Raw genomic sequence first — 13,985 nt, 5'->3', positions numbered from 1 at the left:
TTATCACAAATATGGTTTCAAGAAACATGTACTTATAGTGAAAAAAAATCACACAATACACATGGAAACAAGTAACTCAGAATGAGTTACTGGAAGAGTAGAATTAGACACACAGACTACAGAAATTAGAATTATTGGAGCAGATATGTTTAATATATAAAGAAAGAGAATTTGCAAAAAGAACCCCTGGACATGAGAAACAGATTAAAGGACAAATAATTTCAATAATACATATGTGAGACCTTTATTATAAAACTATTAATAGACATTAAAAAACACATTAAAGGAAGCCAATACAAATGATGGGACATACCATAAAATCATAGATGGAAAGACTTTATATTGGAAATAAGTCAATTTTCCCTATAATGATCAATAGTTAGTGAGATTGCAATGAAAATGCCAGCAAGGTTTTTCCTTCAACATGATCAAACTAACTCTAATATTTATTTGGAGGAAAAAAGGTAAAAAACCGCAAATACACCCTGAAGAACAACATATCAGGGAGCTGGCCAAACCAGATATTATTGCCATAAAATCTACAGTAATTAAGACAGCATGATATTGGCACAGGGATGCCAAATTGACTAAAGGAACAGTACATAGATCGGAAAGCCATGAAAACTTGATACATTAGAGTTGGCAGTGCAGTCTTGACAGGAAAGGATGAGCTAAACTTGTTTCCCTAATTCCAGTCTTTGCTTCCAAACCATTCTCCAGTTGCGACCAGAATGAGCTTTCCCAAACACAGAACTGGTTGTGTTAACTCTGCACCAAATGTATCCAATAACACCCTACTATCTATGATAGCTTTCTCCCATTTGTATATTAACAGGGTACATAAATTGGGAGAAATGCTAGACTAAATAAAATTAAATAGGATTTTTTTTACAGCAAGACTCTCAAAGATGTTAATATTCTAACAAGGAATTTGAATCTTTAAATGGGAGATAACACATCTGGCTAATTTCTCCAAACTAGTCAGGCCAAAATATTAAAAAAAAAAAAATAGCAACTTGATGAACTAGTGTTTCTGAGATCATACACTGGAAATCAAAATAGTTATTTCAACTGACATAGCATACAAGGCAATGTGAAAGACAGATGGGTGCAGATTGATTGCTTTTATACTGGAACAGTTTAGAACCGGGAAGAGCCACAGGGTCCTGGCTCCTCTAAATTCTAGCTGATCACTGTGGTCAAGTTACTTTAACTTCTTCATGATTCATTTCCCAATTTCTGTAAAACGGGAATAACAAATTCTGTATGTTTATAATGTTTTATATATATAATAATGCCTGTCATAGGATTGCTGAGATTAAATGAGCGACTAATAACAAAATATTTTTTCCTGCATCTCCTTACCCCTTAAAACTGGACATGTAGTTAGAATGAATTACTTATACAAGCCCAAGACTTACTGATATTTTTTCTATTGCCTATAATGACCTGCCTCATTTCCTATATACCTTGTCCTATTTTTAAAGACCAGCTCAAAAGAAAACCTCTTGGAGAAGGTTCCTTAATCCAATCCCCTGAAAAGAGAATCCATGCTTTTCTTCATTTTGTGTCCATAGTATTTTCTCTATCACACCATTACAGTTTTCATTATATTGTATCACAAGTTATTAGCTTCCCATTTTTCATGTTAGAATAAGTCGGTAGTGTGGGCAATGTTTAATACACCCGTTTTTAAATGAATTGGGAATTTGAAAGTAATTTTAAAAATTAAAAAAGAAAACAACCTAAATAGCAAGTTGCTTCAGAGGAAGTAATAAAAGACCACAATACGGATACTTAGTGTTTAATACATGCAAGGGCATACTTTATATTTTTTTATTTGAAACAATTTTGATTTTTGGTTCCAACCTATTGAAAACTAAGGAGAAATTTATAAAAGAATCCAATGCACTGCCCTGGCTGGGGCACTCAGTGGTTAGAACATCAAGTCAGCACCAAAGGGTCTTGGGTTTGATTCCTGGGTTGCAGGATAGATCCCCGGCCCAAGTAGGAGTGCATGCAGAATGCAACCCATCAATGTATCTCTCACACTGATGTTTCTCTCTCTCTCTCTCTTCCCCCCTCCCTTCCAGTCTCTCTAAAAATCAGTGGAGAAAATATCCTTGGATGAGGATTAACAAAAACAACAAATAATCCAAAGCACCTGTAATACTTTGTAAAGAAAACAGACTTCTCTTGCAGATCTTGAAACAAATTAGCTTATAATTTGACTCCTATAATTATAGTTGTAGTATAAAACACTTATAAAATGAAAAGCAAAAAAAATGAGGCCTTTAACTGCATCTATTGCAACTGACATCCTTAATAGCAAAAACTGAGAAGTGTTATATACAAATTCTCAAGAACTATGAAAAATGGTTTAATCTTAAGGCAACAAAAGATTTTGAGGGGAGATAAATGTTAATCAAATCAAGAAATGTTATTTTTAAAATACTAGTCAATGCTAGAGAGGGTATTATATATATGTAAAGACAGAGATTCTCATGACATGATACTGTATACAGAGAACTCTAAAGATAGCAGCAAAAAAATACCAGAACTAATAAATAAATTTAGTAAAGTAGCAGGATACAAAATAAATATCCAGAAATCAGTTGCATATTTATACACCAATAATGAACTATCAGAAAGGGAAACTAAGAAAACAATCCCATTCACAACTGCTTCAAAAAGAATAAAATACCTAGGAATAAATTTAACCAAGAATGTAAAACACCTATACTTGTAAAATTTTAAGACACTGAAGAAAGAAACTGAAGAAGATACAAATAAGTGGAAGCATATACCATGTTCATGGAGAGGAAGAAGTGACATCATTAAAATGTCCATACTCCCCAAAGCAATCTATAGATTCAATGCAACTGCTATCAATACACTATGGTGTATTCCACAGAACTAGAACAAAAATTCCAAAAATGTATATGGAACCACAAAAGACAGCGAATAGCAACAGCGTTCTTGAGAAAGAAGAACAAAGTTGGAAGAATCATGCTACCTGATATCAAACTATACTACAAGCCCATAGTAATCAAAACAGTGTGGTACTGGCATAAAAACAGAAATATAGATCAATGGAACAGAAGGGAGAGCCCAGAAATAAACACATGCCTTTATAGTCAATTAATATCTGACACATGAGGCAAAAACATACCATGCGGTAAAAAGTAGTCTATTCAATAAATGATGTTGGGAATACTGGACAGATACATGCAAAAAAATGAAACTAGACCATCTCCTTGGATCATACACAAGTATAAACTCAAAATGGATTAAAGACTTAAATGTTAGACTGGAAATTATAAAAATCCTTAAATAAAACATAGGCAGTAAAATCTTGGACATTTCTAGCAGCACTATTTCTTCTCATATAACTGCTCTGGCAAGGACAACAAAAGAAAAATTAAACAAATGGGACTCTATCAAACTAAAAAGCTTTTGCACAGCAAAGGAAACCATCAACAAAATGAAGAGACAACCTACTGAATGGGAGAACATATTCGCCAATGATACATCTGATAAGGGGTTAATATCCAAAATTTATAAAGAACTTATAAAACTCAACACCAAAAAAACAAACAAATTGAAAAATGGGCAAAGGACCTGAATAGACACTTCTCCAAAGAGGACATATAGACGGGCATGGATAAGTGAAAAGATGCTTGGCCTGGCCAGCATTGCTCAGTGGTTGAGCATTGACCTATGAACCAGGAGGTCATGGTTTGATTCCCAGTCAGGGTGCATGCACAGGTTGCAGGCTCCATCCCCAGTAGGGGGTGTGCAGGAGGCAGCTGATCAACGACTCTCTCATCATTGATGTTTCTATCTCTCTTTCCCTCTCCCTTCCTCTCTCTGAAATCAATAATAATAAAAAAGATGCTGGATGTCACTAATCATCAGAGAAATGCAAATTAAAACCACACTGAGATATCACCTCATACCTGTCAGAATGGCTGCCATCAATAAATCAACAAACAACAAAGTTGGTGAGGATGTGGAGAAAAGGGAACCCTTGTGCACTGTTGTTGGTATGAAAGCAGATTGGTACAGCCATTGTTGAAAGCAGAATGGAGTTACCTCAAAAAACTTAAAATGAGCCCGGCCGGGCGTGGCTCAGCGGTTGAGCATTGACCTAGGATCCAGGAGATCGGGGTTCGATTCCTGGTCTGGGCACATGCCCAGGTTGCGGGCTGCAGCCGTTCAATGACTCCCTCATCATTGATGTTTCTATCTCTCTCTCCCCGTCCTTTCCTCTCTCTGAAATCAATAGAGATATGTTTAAAAAAAAAACACAAAAAACTTAAAATGGGCCCTAGCTGGTGTGGCTCAGTGGTTAGAGCATTGGCCTTTGGACTGAAGGGTCTCAGGTTCAATTCCAGTCAAGGGCACGGACCTCATTTGCAGGCTCGATCCCCTGCCCTGGTCAGGGCACATGTGGGAGGCAACCAACTGATGTTTCTCTCTCCCCCTCCCCCTCCCTTCCACTCTCTGAAAAAGCAATGGAAGAATATATATCCTCAGGTGAGGATTATCAAAAAAAAAAAAAAAGAAGAAAAAAGGAGAAAACAGTCAAGGATATGGACAACAGTGTGGTGATTGTGGGGAGGGGGGTAGGGAGGTAGAGGAGGGTATATGGAGGATAAATGGTGATGGAAGGAGACTTGACTCAGGGTTATGAACACACAATATAATGTATAGATATGTTGTGGAATTGTGCACCTGAAATATGTATGATTTTGTTAACCAGTGTCACCCCAATAAATTCAATAAAAAGAAAAACAAAGACAGAGATTTCTCATTACCAGTCAGTGAGAATATAAGTTGGTATGCTTTTGGGAATGCAATTTGCATGAAAAGCCTTAAAACAGTCAAATTTAGAAATTAGTCCTAATGAAATACTATGGAATACATACAGATGTTTGCTGTTATTTGCAATGGAGATAAACTGGAGAAAAACCCCCTCAATATACATACAATGAGAGATGAATAAACTAAGGTGAGCCCATTTAAAAGGCTATACATCAGTTCTTATTAATATGGGTAAATGTTTAAATTATACATTTCACAAGGACATAGTCCTTATCTAGCTTATTTTCACTATTTATTCCTAGGACATAGAATAAGGCTTAGCATATATTAAAAAAAAATTTTTTTTTAATTAAAACTTTATTTTTTTAAAAAAGCAGTGTTAGGTTCCTAGCAAAATTGAAGGGAAGGTACACAGACTTTCCTTCCCATTTACCCCCATTCTCACATATACATAGTCTTCCCCATCATCAGCATTTCCCAGCAGATTTGTAACAACTGATGAACCTACACCATTATCACCCAAAGCCCATAGTTTACATTAGAGTTTACTCCTGGTGTCATACATTGTATGGGTTTGGACACTGTATAATGACATATATCTGTTATTAAAATATCATACAGTATTTTCACTGTCCTTAAAAATCCTCTGTGCTCCACCTACTGATTCATCCTTCCTCCCAGCTCAACCCATGGAAAACAATGATCCTTTTACTGTCTCCATAGTTTTGCATTTTCCAGAACATCATGTAGTTGGAATACGGTCTGTAGCCTTTTCAGATTGGCTTCTTTCATTTAATAATATGCATTTAGGGTTCCTCCCTGCCTTTTCATGGCTTGATAGCTTATTTCTCTTTAGCACTAATAAAACATTGCCTGGATGTACTAATTTATTTATCCATTCACCTACTGAAGAACATCTTAATTGCTTCCAGGTTTTGGCAATTATGAATAAGCTGCTATAAACACCTGTGTGCAGGTTTTTTTGTAGACATGTTTTCAACTCCTTTGGGTAAATAAATACCAAGTAGGGTAATTGCTGGATGGTTGGGTAAGAGTATGCTTAGTTTTCTAAGAAACTGCCAAACTAACTGCCTTCCAAAGTGCCTGAACCATCTTGCATTCCTCTCCTTAATGAGAGTTCCTGTTGCTCTACATCCTCACCAGCATTTGGTATTGTTAGTGTTCCAGATTTTGGCCATTCTAAATGTGCAGTGCACATAAATTTTTAATAAATATTTGTTAAGTGAATGAAAAGTAACGTTCAGTGAAAAATATAAAATTGTATTAAATGTTATTTCTGTGAAAAATCGGTATAGAAAAGAACTGGAATGACACATAACGAAATGGGAAAAAGAGGTCATGGCCATTTGTTAAAAACAGCTTTATTGAGGTAAAATTTTACATACCACAAAAGTTCACTCTCACTCAGCCAGTGTGGCTTAGTTGGTTGAGTGTTGTCCCATGCACCAAGAGGTCCCGGGTTCGATTCCAGTCAGAGCACTTGCTGGGGTTGCAGGCTTGATCCCCAGTACTGGGCATGCAGGAGGCAGCCAATTGATATTCTACTCTCACATTGATGTTTCTCTCTCTCTCCTCCCATCCTCTCTCTCTAAAAATCAATAAAAATATTTTTAAAAAGAATCCTTATCTTAAAAAAAAAAAATCACCCATGTACATGTACAGTTCAATCACTTCATTTATACACTTGTGCAATTATTACCATAATCCAGTATCATTGTCTTATTTCATGTTTTCTGTAAGGTAAAGGAGGACCCATTCTTTGAAAGACCGCTTCACTGAAAGTTGGGTGGTGTTGAACTATAAAATTACCTATAAAAGTATGTTGTAGTTTAATGATATGATTCTATCTCTTCAATTTGACATGTGCATCTTTTTAGGACAAAATATATTTTAAAAGCAGGAGGAAGGTCCTTTGCTACCGCTAGAAGTAAAACTTTCAGGGTTTAGCAGGCATGATACAACCTAGATTCTGTTTGGTGTACTATGGTAGGATCATTATTCTTGGTCCTTCTGCAAATAAAAAGGCTCCGCAGAATAATGATACAGAATGAGTACAGTCGCATTTCCCAAAGGACATGTAGGTATTGAATGGAATCAAATGTGAGCAGTTGTGCGTAATCCTGCTAGCAGAGAGTAGAGTACGAATGCTGAGGACGTCCTCCAACCAACCTGGAAAGCCGGCCGATACAGTCCCTAGGCTGGAGCCACCGATTCTCTGTGAAGCGCCCAGAAAAGGGGCCTTCGGTGTATTGTTCAGTTAGCTCTCTACAACAGAGAATCCTCTGGCAAAAAGGCGACTGAGATACGTGAGCACTTAAATATCCTTCACAGTCCCAGGTCCCAACGCCTCGCATGCAGCCTCCTACCTGCAGAGAAGCAGAGCAGGAACACGTGGTGCCTCAGGCGGGCCAAGCCTAGCAATGTGGGAGCAAAGAACATGGCTTCATCGTCGGGGTGCGCGATCACTAGGAGGGTCCGGCTTCCTCTTTCCAACAGGCCAGCTTGCACCTGACTCTTCATCCGTTCCAAGAAGTGCCAAACCCAGAAGATGCCGGGTGCTAGGACTACCACAGCCAAACACAGCACACCCACGGCTTCCATGCTGTTAGTGGCACTGCGCCTGCGCAATAGGGAAAGGTGCAGTTGACCCCGACTCCGGCGGGAAAACTGCACTCCGCTGAAAGTGCGTTCCGACTTGAGGTGGGGCCTGCCAGCCTGCTCCAACGGCGTGAGGCTTTAAACGTCGGGTTCCTGTTGTGGTTTTACACCGACGCCTCCCAACGCTTCTTTATCGAGTTCTCTCTCGTTCACGTAGCATTGACGAGGTCTGTGACAGCTCGGTTCGGGAGCTGAACCGAACCCCTTCCTGTCAGTTTTCTACCCTCATCCTTACACGGTCCAGTCATTCCACTCTAAGAGTGAGGCAGAGAGCGCACTTTGTAGTCGCAAGGGCCACAGGCTCCTCTGAGGAGCGACTTTAGATTGACATCATGGACAAATCGGCTTCGCCTGCATTTCAGTGAGGCCTTGGTGCGAATCACAGCCGGAGCCCTGGGTAGGTCGACATGCACCCCGCCAGCTCCCAGCATGTGGGGACCGGCTGCCGTCCCCGCAGCCCGGGCTGCAGGAGGCCGCCGCGGTCCCGCCGCGCCGCGGTGGGGCCGCGGGACCAGAGGCGCAGCCTCGCGTCCTTTCCCTTTCCCACGCTCGGGGGAGGCCCCTAGTGCGAGGGAGTCGGCCGGCTCGTGGTGGGCGCCCCACCCCGTGCGCGCCGCCGGCGCGCTGGTCCCGGTCGGGCATGGTGCTGCCCCGGCCTGCCTCAGGTTGAGGGGAGGGACCTGAGGGGACCAAGCCTGGGGCGACCCGGGAAGCTCGGCCGAAGCAGGAGCGGGCTCCGCCAGCGGAGGGAGTCGGTCCTCCAACCTTCCGGAAGGAGGAGGAGTCGGCGCCCGAGTCGCCTTAGCGGCGGCCGCCGGGGCTAGGGGAGGGAGCGGGGTTGAGTCAAGATGGCGGCCAAGGTGGCGAAGCAGCAGCCGCGGCGGCGGTGGCTGGACTGAGCGCCCAGCTCGCCGCGCCGAGCGAGGCCCCGAGGTGGGGCCCGCGCGGGGGCCGCGTCCCGCTCCTCAGGCCCGGAGGCGCGCCGGCTAGCACGCCGCACCAGCTCCCGGTGAGTAGGCCCCGGCCTCCGGGCCCCCGCTCGTTCGGGGGCTTCCTAGGGCTCTTGGGGCACCGGCCGCGGGGGCTGCTTCACTGCGGGGCGAGGGGCGTCCCGGGCCTGGCAGGTTGGGACCCGCCCCAGCCGCCCGGCCTCTTCTCCTCGGCTGCCCAGGGCGAGTCGGGCGCGGCGGGGAGCTCGGGCTGGGCGACTGGAGGGGCTTATGGAGTTTGGAGGAAGAATGGGCTGCGGCCAGGCCGGGGAGGCAGAAGGTGCGCTGTGGGGAGGGGGCGTGCGGAGACCGAGGGGCCGAGGGACCCCGCGCGGCGTGGGCGCGGGTGGCCCCTGAACTGACTCTGAGGCGGAGGTGACGGCCGTCTGGGAGTGTTGAAGGATTTAGGGAGGGTGACAGTGATGGACAAGTGCGTGAAGTGCAAAGTAGTTCGCCTTTCAAACCAAATCACTCTGGAGTGTAATGGCGAAGGGTGGGTAGTGGTGGAGACGGCAAAGATCGGGAATCTGTACCTTCTGCCTTGTATAGTGGTTTTGATGTGCGAAGTCGGTGAGTTCTCTTTTTGGGGAGAAGAGGGGTTTGAGAAACTGTAATTGAGAAACTCGTCTTAATGGAGAGGAAATTGAATTCTTCGAATAAACTGGGCGAGGTATAGTCGTGTATCAAAGGTGTGGGTGGGAACAAGTGATGTTCCTGAAACAGCGCTTGAAACATAAGTGTCCGTTTTCTTTGACTGATGTCTGCCCCAGGGCCGCTGCAACAGAGTTAACCTTGGTGAGGAGTGTGGTGTGCGCCGTTCTAATCTTCGGGGTTAGTATACTAACCTTCTAATCTTCGGGGCATCAGATTTGCTTCCCTAATCACATCCCAACTATATTGAAATTTACATTCCTTGTGTGCACCCTGGCGAGGTAACGATGGGAGGCGGAACATGGTGCAAAAAGCGACAGGCCTGGGATTTAAAAATACCAACAAATGGTCATTCATTCGTTCAACATTTTGATCAGTAGCTGCTGCTACTGGTCACATGTAATTGCTCCTTGGATAACTTAAGAGTTGATGGCATTATTTGATTTTTAATGGTTTTTCAAAAATGTTTTCATGTACCTTTTCATAAATATATTTATTGGGTGAACCAATTTGCCTGGGCTCGGGAGCAGACCAATTTTAGAATCTTATGTCTAAATGGGTAAAAATTACAGAAGAAATAACCACAAATTGTTGGAAAAAGAAATACTGTCCTTATTTTCTTATTTTGTTAATATCCAGTGGAAGTTTATTTATTTATTTTAATATTTATAGTACACAGTTGCTTTGCCTTGTTTTAAGCACACCTCTTACTGGAAATAAAGGGTAACAAGTATATGTAAATAATATGCATGTACATACATAAGGGTGTGATTACTCGCAATACTAAAATAAAACTCTTTTCCTTTACAAAAGGCGTGCCATATGTTGAATTACTCCTCCAGAGAAAATATAGTACAAAGAGTCCTGATTCTTCCTTTAATGAACATTGTGACCATTTTGGAATATAGTCAACCTTTTTGTGCTTCAGTTTCCTCATGTATGTATGATAGCAGGAAAACATACACTCTCCTAGGGTTGGCTATTGTGAGCCTAAGTAAGTTAATAGTTATGAAATTACTTTAAATAAATTGAAAGGGTTATATATTTCTGTGAGGTAGTAACAGCTCCCTCTGTACTTGTGAAATGCTTTATTTGCACATCTCATGGCATTTATACTTTCTGCCTTGTATTTAGGTTTTTATGTACCTGTTTTATCTCCTCTTGATGGCAGGATAGGCCCTTCTCTGATTTTATCTTTAAGTTTAAGGCACTGTGTAGGATTTTCTTTTCTTCCTTTATATATATTACTGATTTCAAAGAGAGGAAGGGAGAGGGATAGAGAGAGAGAAACATCAATGATGAGAGAATCATCGATTGGCTGCCTCCTGCATGCCCCTGACTGGGGATGGAGCCTGCAACCCAGGCATATGCCCTGACCGGGAATCGAACTGTAACCTCCAGATTCATAGGTTGACGCTCAACCACTGAGCCACGCTGGGGCTAGGATTTTATTTTCTGTGTAGGATATTGACAGTGCAATATTTGTTAAATGAATAAATATTGCATTCTAGTTAGAAAAATGTATTCACATTACAACTTATCCAAATATACTTGGTACCTCTGGTATAACATGCCTATATAGCTGTGATCTCTCCATGACCTCTGAGGAATATTATATTTAACTGGATGTCATGTTGAATTTAATTATATAGTAAAACTTAAGTATTTGACCTACCCACATAATTTTTTTAAAAAGGCACGAAATTAACGTATGTTTCTTTGAATTTAAATGATTGAAAGTTTGTTCCAAGGCTAGGAAAACAGGTTTTTTTTAAAGCTTTTTTAAAAAAATTGGTGAAGGATGAGATTTTCTTGCCAATGTTATATGCAATTGAAAGTAAAGGGCTTTGAATAGGTCCAGGATTGATGTTAGGTCAGTGATTTTTCAACCTTTTTCATCATGGTACACATAAACTAATGACTAGAATTGTCTCGCACACCAAAAACATATTTTTTGGCAATTTCACACAAAAATAGGTATAATTTTGATTCATTCACATTGGACAGGTATTGTATTGGCTGTTGTCATTTGTTAATTTGACAGTCTAAGGGAATAGAAAGAGGTTACTGCCCCTGACTAAATAGGAATTGGATGTTTTAAAAATTCTTGTGGCACAGGGGTTGAATTTGTTACTTGTTTGTGTGTTTTTTTGTGTGGTCAGTTTTAACGTTACTTTGTGTTGTTGTAATTACAATTTCAAACCCTTATTTGATGCCTGGGAATGATAGAGGTTTCCCATACTTAGTTACTTCCATCTATTCTTTTTTTTAAAAAAGATTTTTTTAAAAATTGATTTTTAGAGAGGGAGACAGAGAAACATCCATGTGAGAGCAAAACATTGATTGTCTGCCTCCTGCACACCCCGTACCTGGGAATCAAACCCCCAACCTTTCTATGCACTGAGCCACACCAGCCAGGGCCCAGCTATTTTTTTACTTCAGATTTGTATTTTACTAGGGGTAGTAAATGTTGACCATAATTTATTGTGTGGACTTATTGATTAGAGATTCATATATAGTTCATTGCCTTGTGCAACCCGTGTTGAGTACCTTTTGTGTACAGAGCACATTACTAAGTGTTGAGTAGGTTAATATGTGCAAAAGTAACTCAGTCTTTAGATTGCCTGATATTTTATCCTTTTGCAGCTTGAGGATGCATAAAGTACGTTTAGATAGGTGGTTAAGAAAATATTGTGTTTCTTTTTCTATCAGGACTTACTAGGAATATTCAAAAGCTATGAAAAGCTTCTGCTATGTAGCAGTAACTATGTAGAGCATCTGTTTTTTATTTTGATATTCTTGTGGTAGTGGTTTCCTTGAACATTTTTACTACCAATTTTTCTACCCCAGGAGCTAGGAGCTAGTGTGGTCAAAAATTATATTATTTGGATAGTCTTCAAATACAACATAAAAGTGCTCTTTGCATTTGAGGATGAGACTATACAAAGCCATGCAAATGTTTCTGTGGAGTTCTTCAGTTTCATTCTTCTGTGTGTGCTGTTAATACTTTTACTTAAAAATAATCTCAAAAACATTTAAATTGGTTAGAACAAAATGCTAATAGTTTATTGAATGTAGAGTCATGTAGGTTATCTACAGATGCTCCTCAATGGGGTTACATCCTGCTAAACCCATCCTAAGTTGAAAATATTGTGAGTCGAAACTTCACTGAGTAGACCTTACCTACTAAAGGACATGTGAGTCGAAACTTCACTGAGTAGACCTTACCTACTAAAGGACATCATAGGAGCAATTTAAGCCACCCTTCTGGGTATGAAGTGGTATCTCACTTATTATTTTTTTCATTTGTTAATCCTCACCTAAGGGGACAGAAACAGAGACAAACATCAATGTGAGAGAGAAGCATCAATTGATTGCCTCCCTTACACATCCTGACCAGGGATGGAACCTGCAACCTGGGTGTGTGCTCCAACTGGAATCGAACCCATGACCTTCTGGTGTGCCCAACCAGCTGAGCCACACGGGCCAGGCTATTACTAGTTTTCTGTAGGTACTCATGCCATAAAATTTATTTTAAAGGAAAAGTTATATTATTCTTTTAAAACTGATAGCCTCACATGAATACTGATGTATGGCACGTTTCTTTATTCATTTGGGCTGTTAAATAATATGCCTATTTTGTGTTGCATTAAGAAGTGTTGTTATTTCTCATACTGTGCCTTTTTCTGGAATAATATTTCCCTATCCTACTCTTCCAAACTCTACCAAATTTAATTCTGCCTAGTTTTTGAGGGTTCGATCACATATCACTTCATCTAGTAAGTCTCCCTCCTACTCGTACTTCTCCAGAGTGTATATTTATCAATCTGAAAATTCTTAATGCTTTATTTATGCCTTTACTATATCATCACAGTTATTTATGTATATGTTCATTTAGTCCTCACTAGACCATAAGCCCATTGTTGGCATGCTCATATCTCAGTAATTTCTAATCCTTTGTCTCCTCCCACTCTCAGAGTAACACTTTGTACCCAGGAAGTGTATAGTAGAAATTTGTCGAATTCATAAAAAAGAGCCTAGCTGCTAGAGTTACTTGGTCTGGCTGTTGTAGAAGCTGATTGATACACCTGTGGGCACTTGATGGTGAGTAGTTTTTGGAAATTAAGAAACAGGTAGGAGTTTACCAGTGTCAGAGACATAAAATGTCTGTAATCAGTGAATTATAAAAGCGTTTCTTAAAAAAAGTGTTTTTGTCAGTTTACTGGGATTTTGGGGAGAAAGAGAAAGTAAACATGGGATTGGTTCATCTCAGACTATTTGTGTTTCCAGATAATATGATAGCAGGCTGTGTTAATTTATATATGCAGGGACTTTTAGGGTAGTTTCAGTGCTAGGAAAAAATTGTAAATTAGTAATATGGAATAGTTGGTTTATAGGATTATTATAGAATCCTTTTGAAAGAATAGTACTGATAAGTTTTACATCAAAAATTAAATCTTTAAGTAGGTTGGTCAAGCAAAAAGGACGAGAAAAGTCAAGATTTCCAAATTATTTTGATTTTTCCCACCCCTCACAGTGTCTGCTTAGGAAGTAAAACTTGAGCTGTTTTCCTGTTTGTTTGTTTTTCTGTATACTTGTTTAAATTGATATCAAAACAACAAATTGAGGTTGCATTTTTAAAGAAAATTTTATTCTTGTATTTGTTAGGGTCACAGATTTGCTTCCTCCCCCATTCTTTTGTTTTGGGCCATTCCTTTCCTTTGGAATAATATATAGATTTGTGTAATTTTGAAATTTTTTAAAATCTAGTAATCATTATGTCTTTGAACCTCTGTTCAAAGATGTTTTACTTTGTATTGCTTTTGATTAAGTTCTTTT

At 40.2% G+C, this 13,985-nt stretch overlaps 2 protein-coding genes across 20 annotated transcripts in view; one reads left to right on the top strand and one right to left on the bottom strand.

Annotated features, from left to right (window-relative positions):
• The window catches only part of PIGL (phosphatidylinositol glycan anchor biosynthesis class L), a 62,007-nt gene extending 54,119 nt beyond the window's left edge, over positions 1-7,888 (bottom strand). For both annotated transcript variants that reach the window (XM_016196440.2, XM_016196441.2), the window contains exon 1: positions 7,215-7,888. In XM_016196440.2, the coding sequence (XP_016051926.2) occupies positions 7,215-7,449 (235 nt within the window). In that variant the 5' untranslated portion in view covers positions 7,450-7,888. The remainder of the gene's footprint in view (positions 1-7,214) is intronic.
• NCOR1 (nuclear receptor corepressor 1) overlaps positions 7,747-13,985 on the top strand; it is a 196,025-nt gene continuing 189,786 nt past the window's right edge. For 17 of the 18 annotated variants that reach the window (XM_087825825.1, XM_087825823.1, XM_087825827.1 and 14 more), the window contains exon 1: positions 8,431-8,515. The gene's annotated coding sequence lies outside the window, so the exon portion shown is untranslated. Of the gene's footprint in view, positions 7,904-8,430; positions 8,516-13,985 lie in introns of those variants that run through there. The other variant, XM_087825811.1, reaches the window with a different exon arrangement.

The sequence above is a fragment of the Miniopterus natalensis genome, chromosome 17, assembly GCF_054644295.1.
Source record: "Miniopterus natalensis isolate mMinNat1 chromosome 17, mMinNat1.hap1, whole genome shotgun sequence".
Taxonomy (NCBI): Eukaryota; Metazoa; Chordata; class Mammalia; order Chiroptera; family Miniopteridae; genus Miniopterus; species Miniopterus natalensis.
This window is presented reverse-complemented; position numbering and strand designations above follow the sequence as displayed.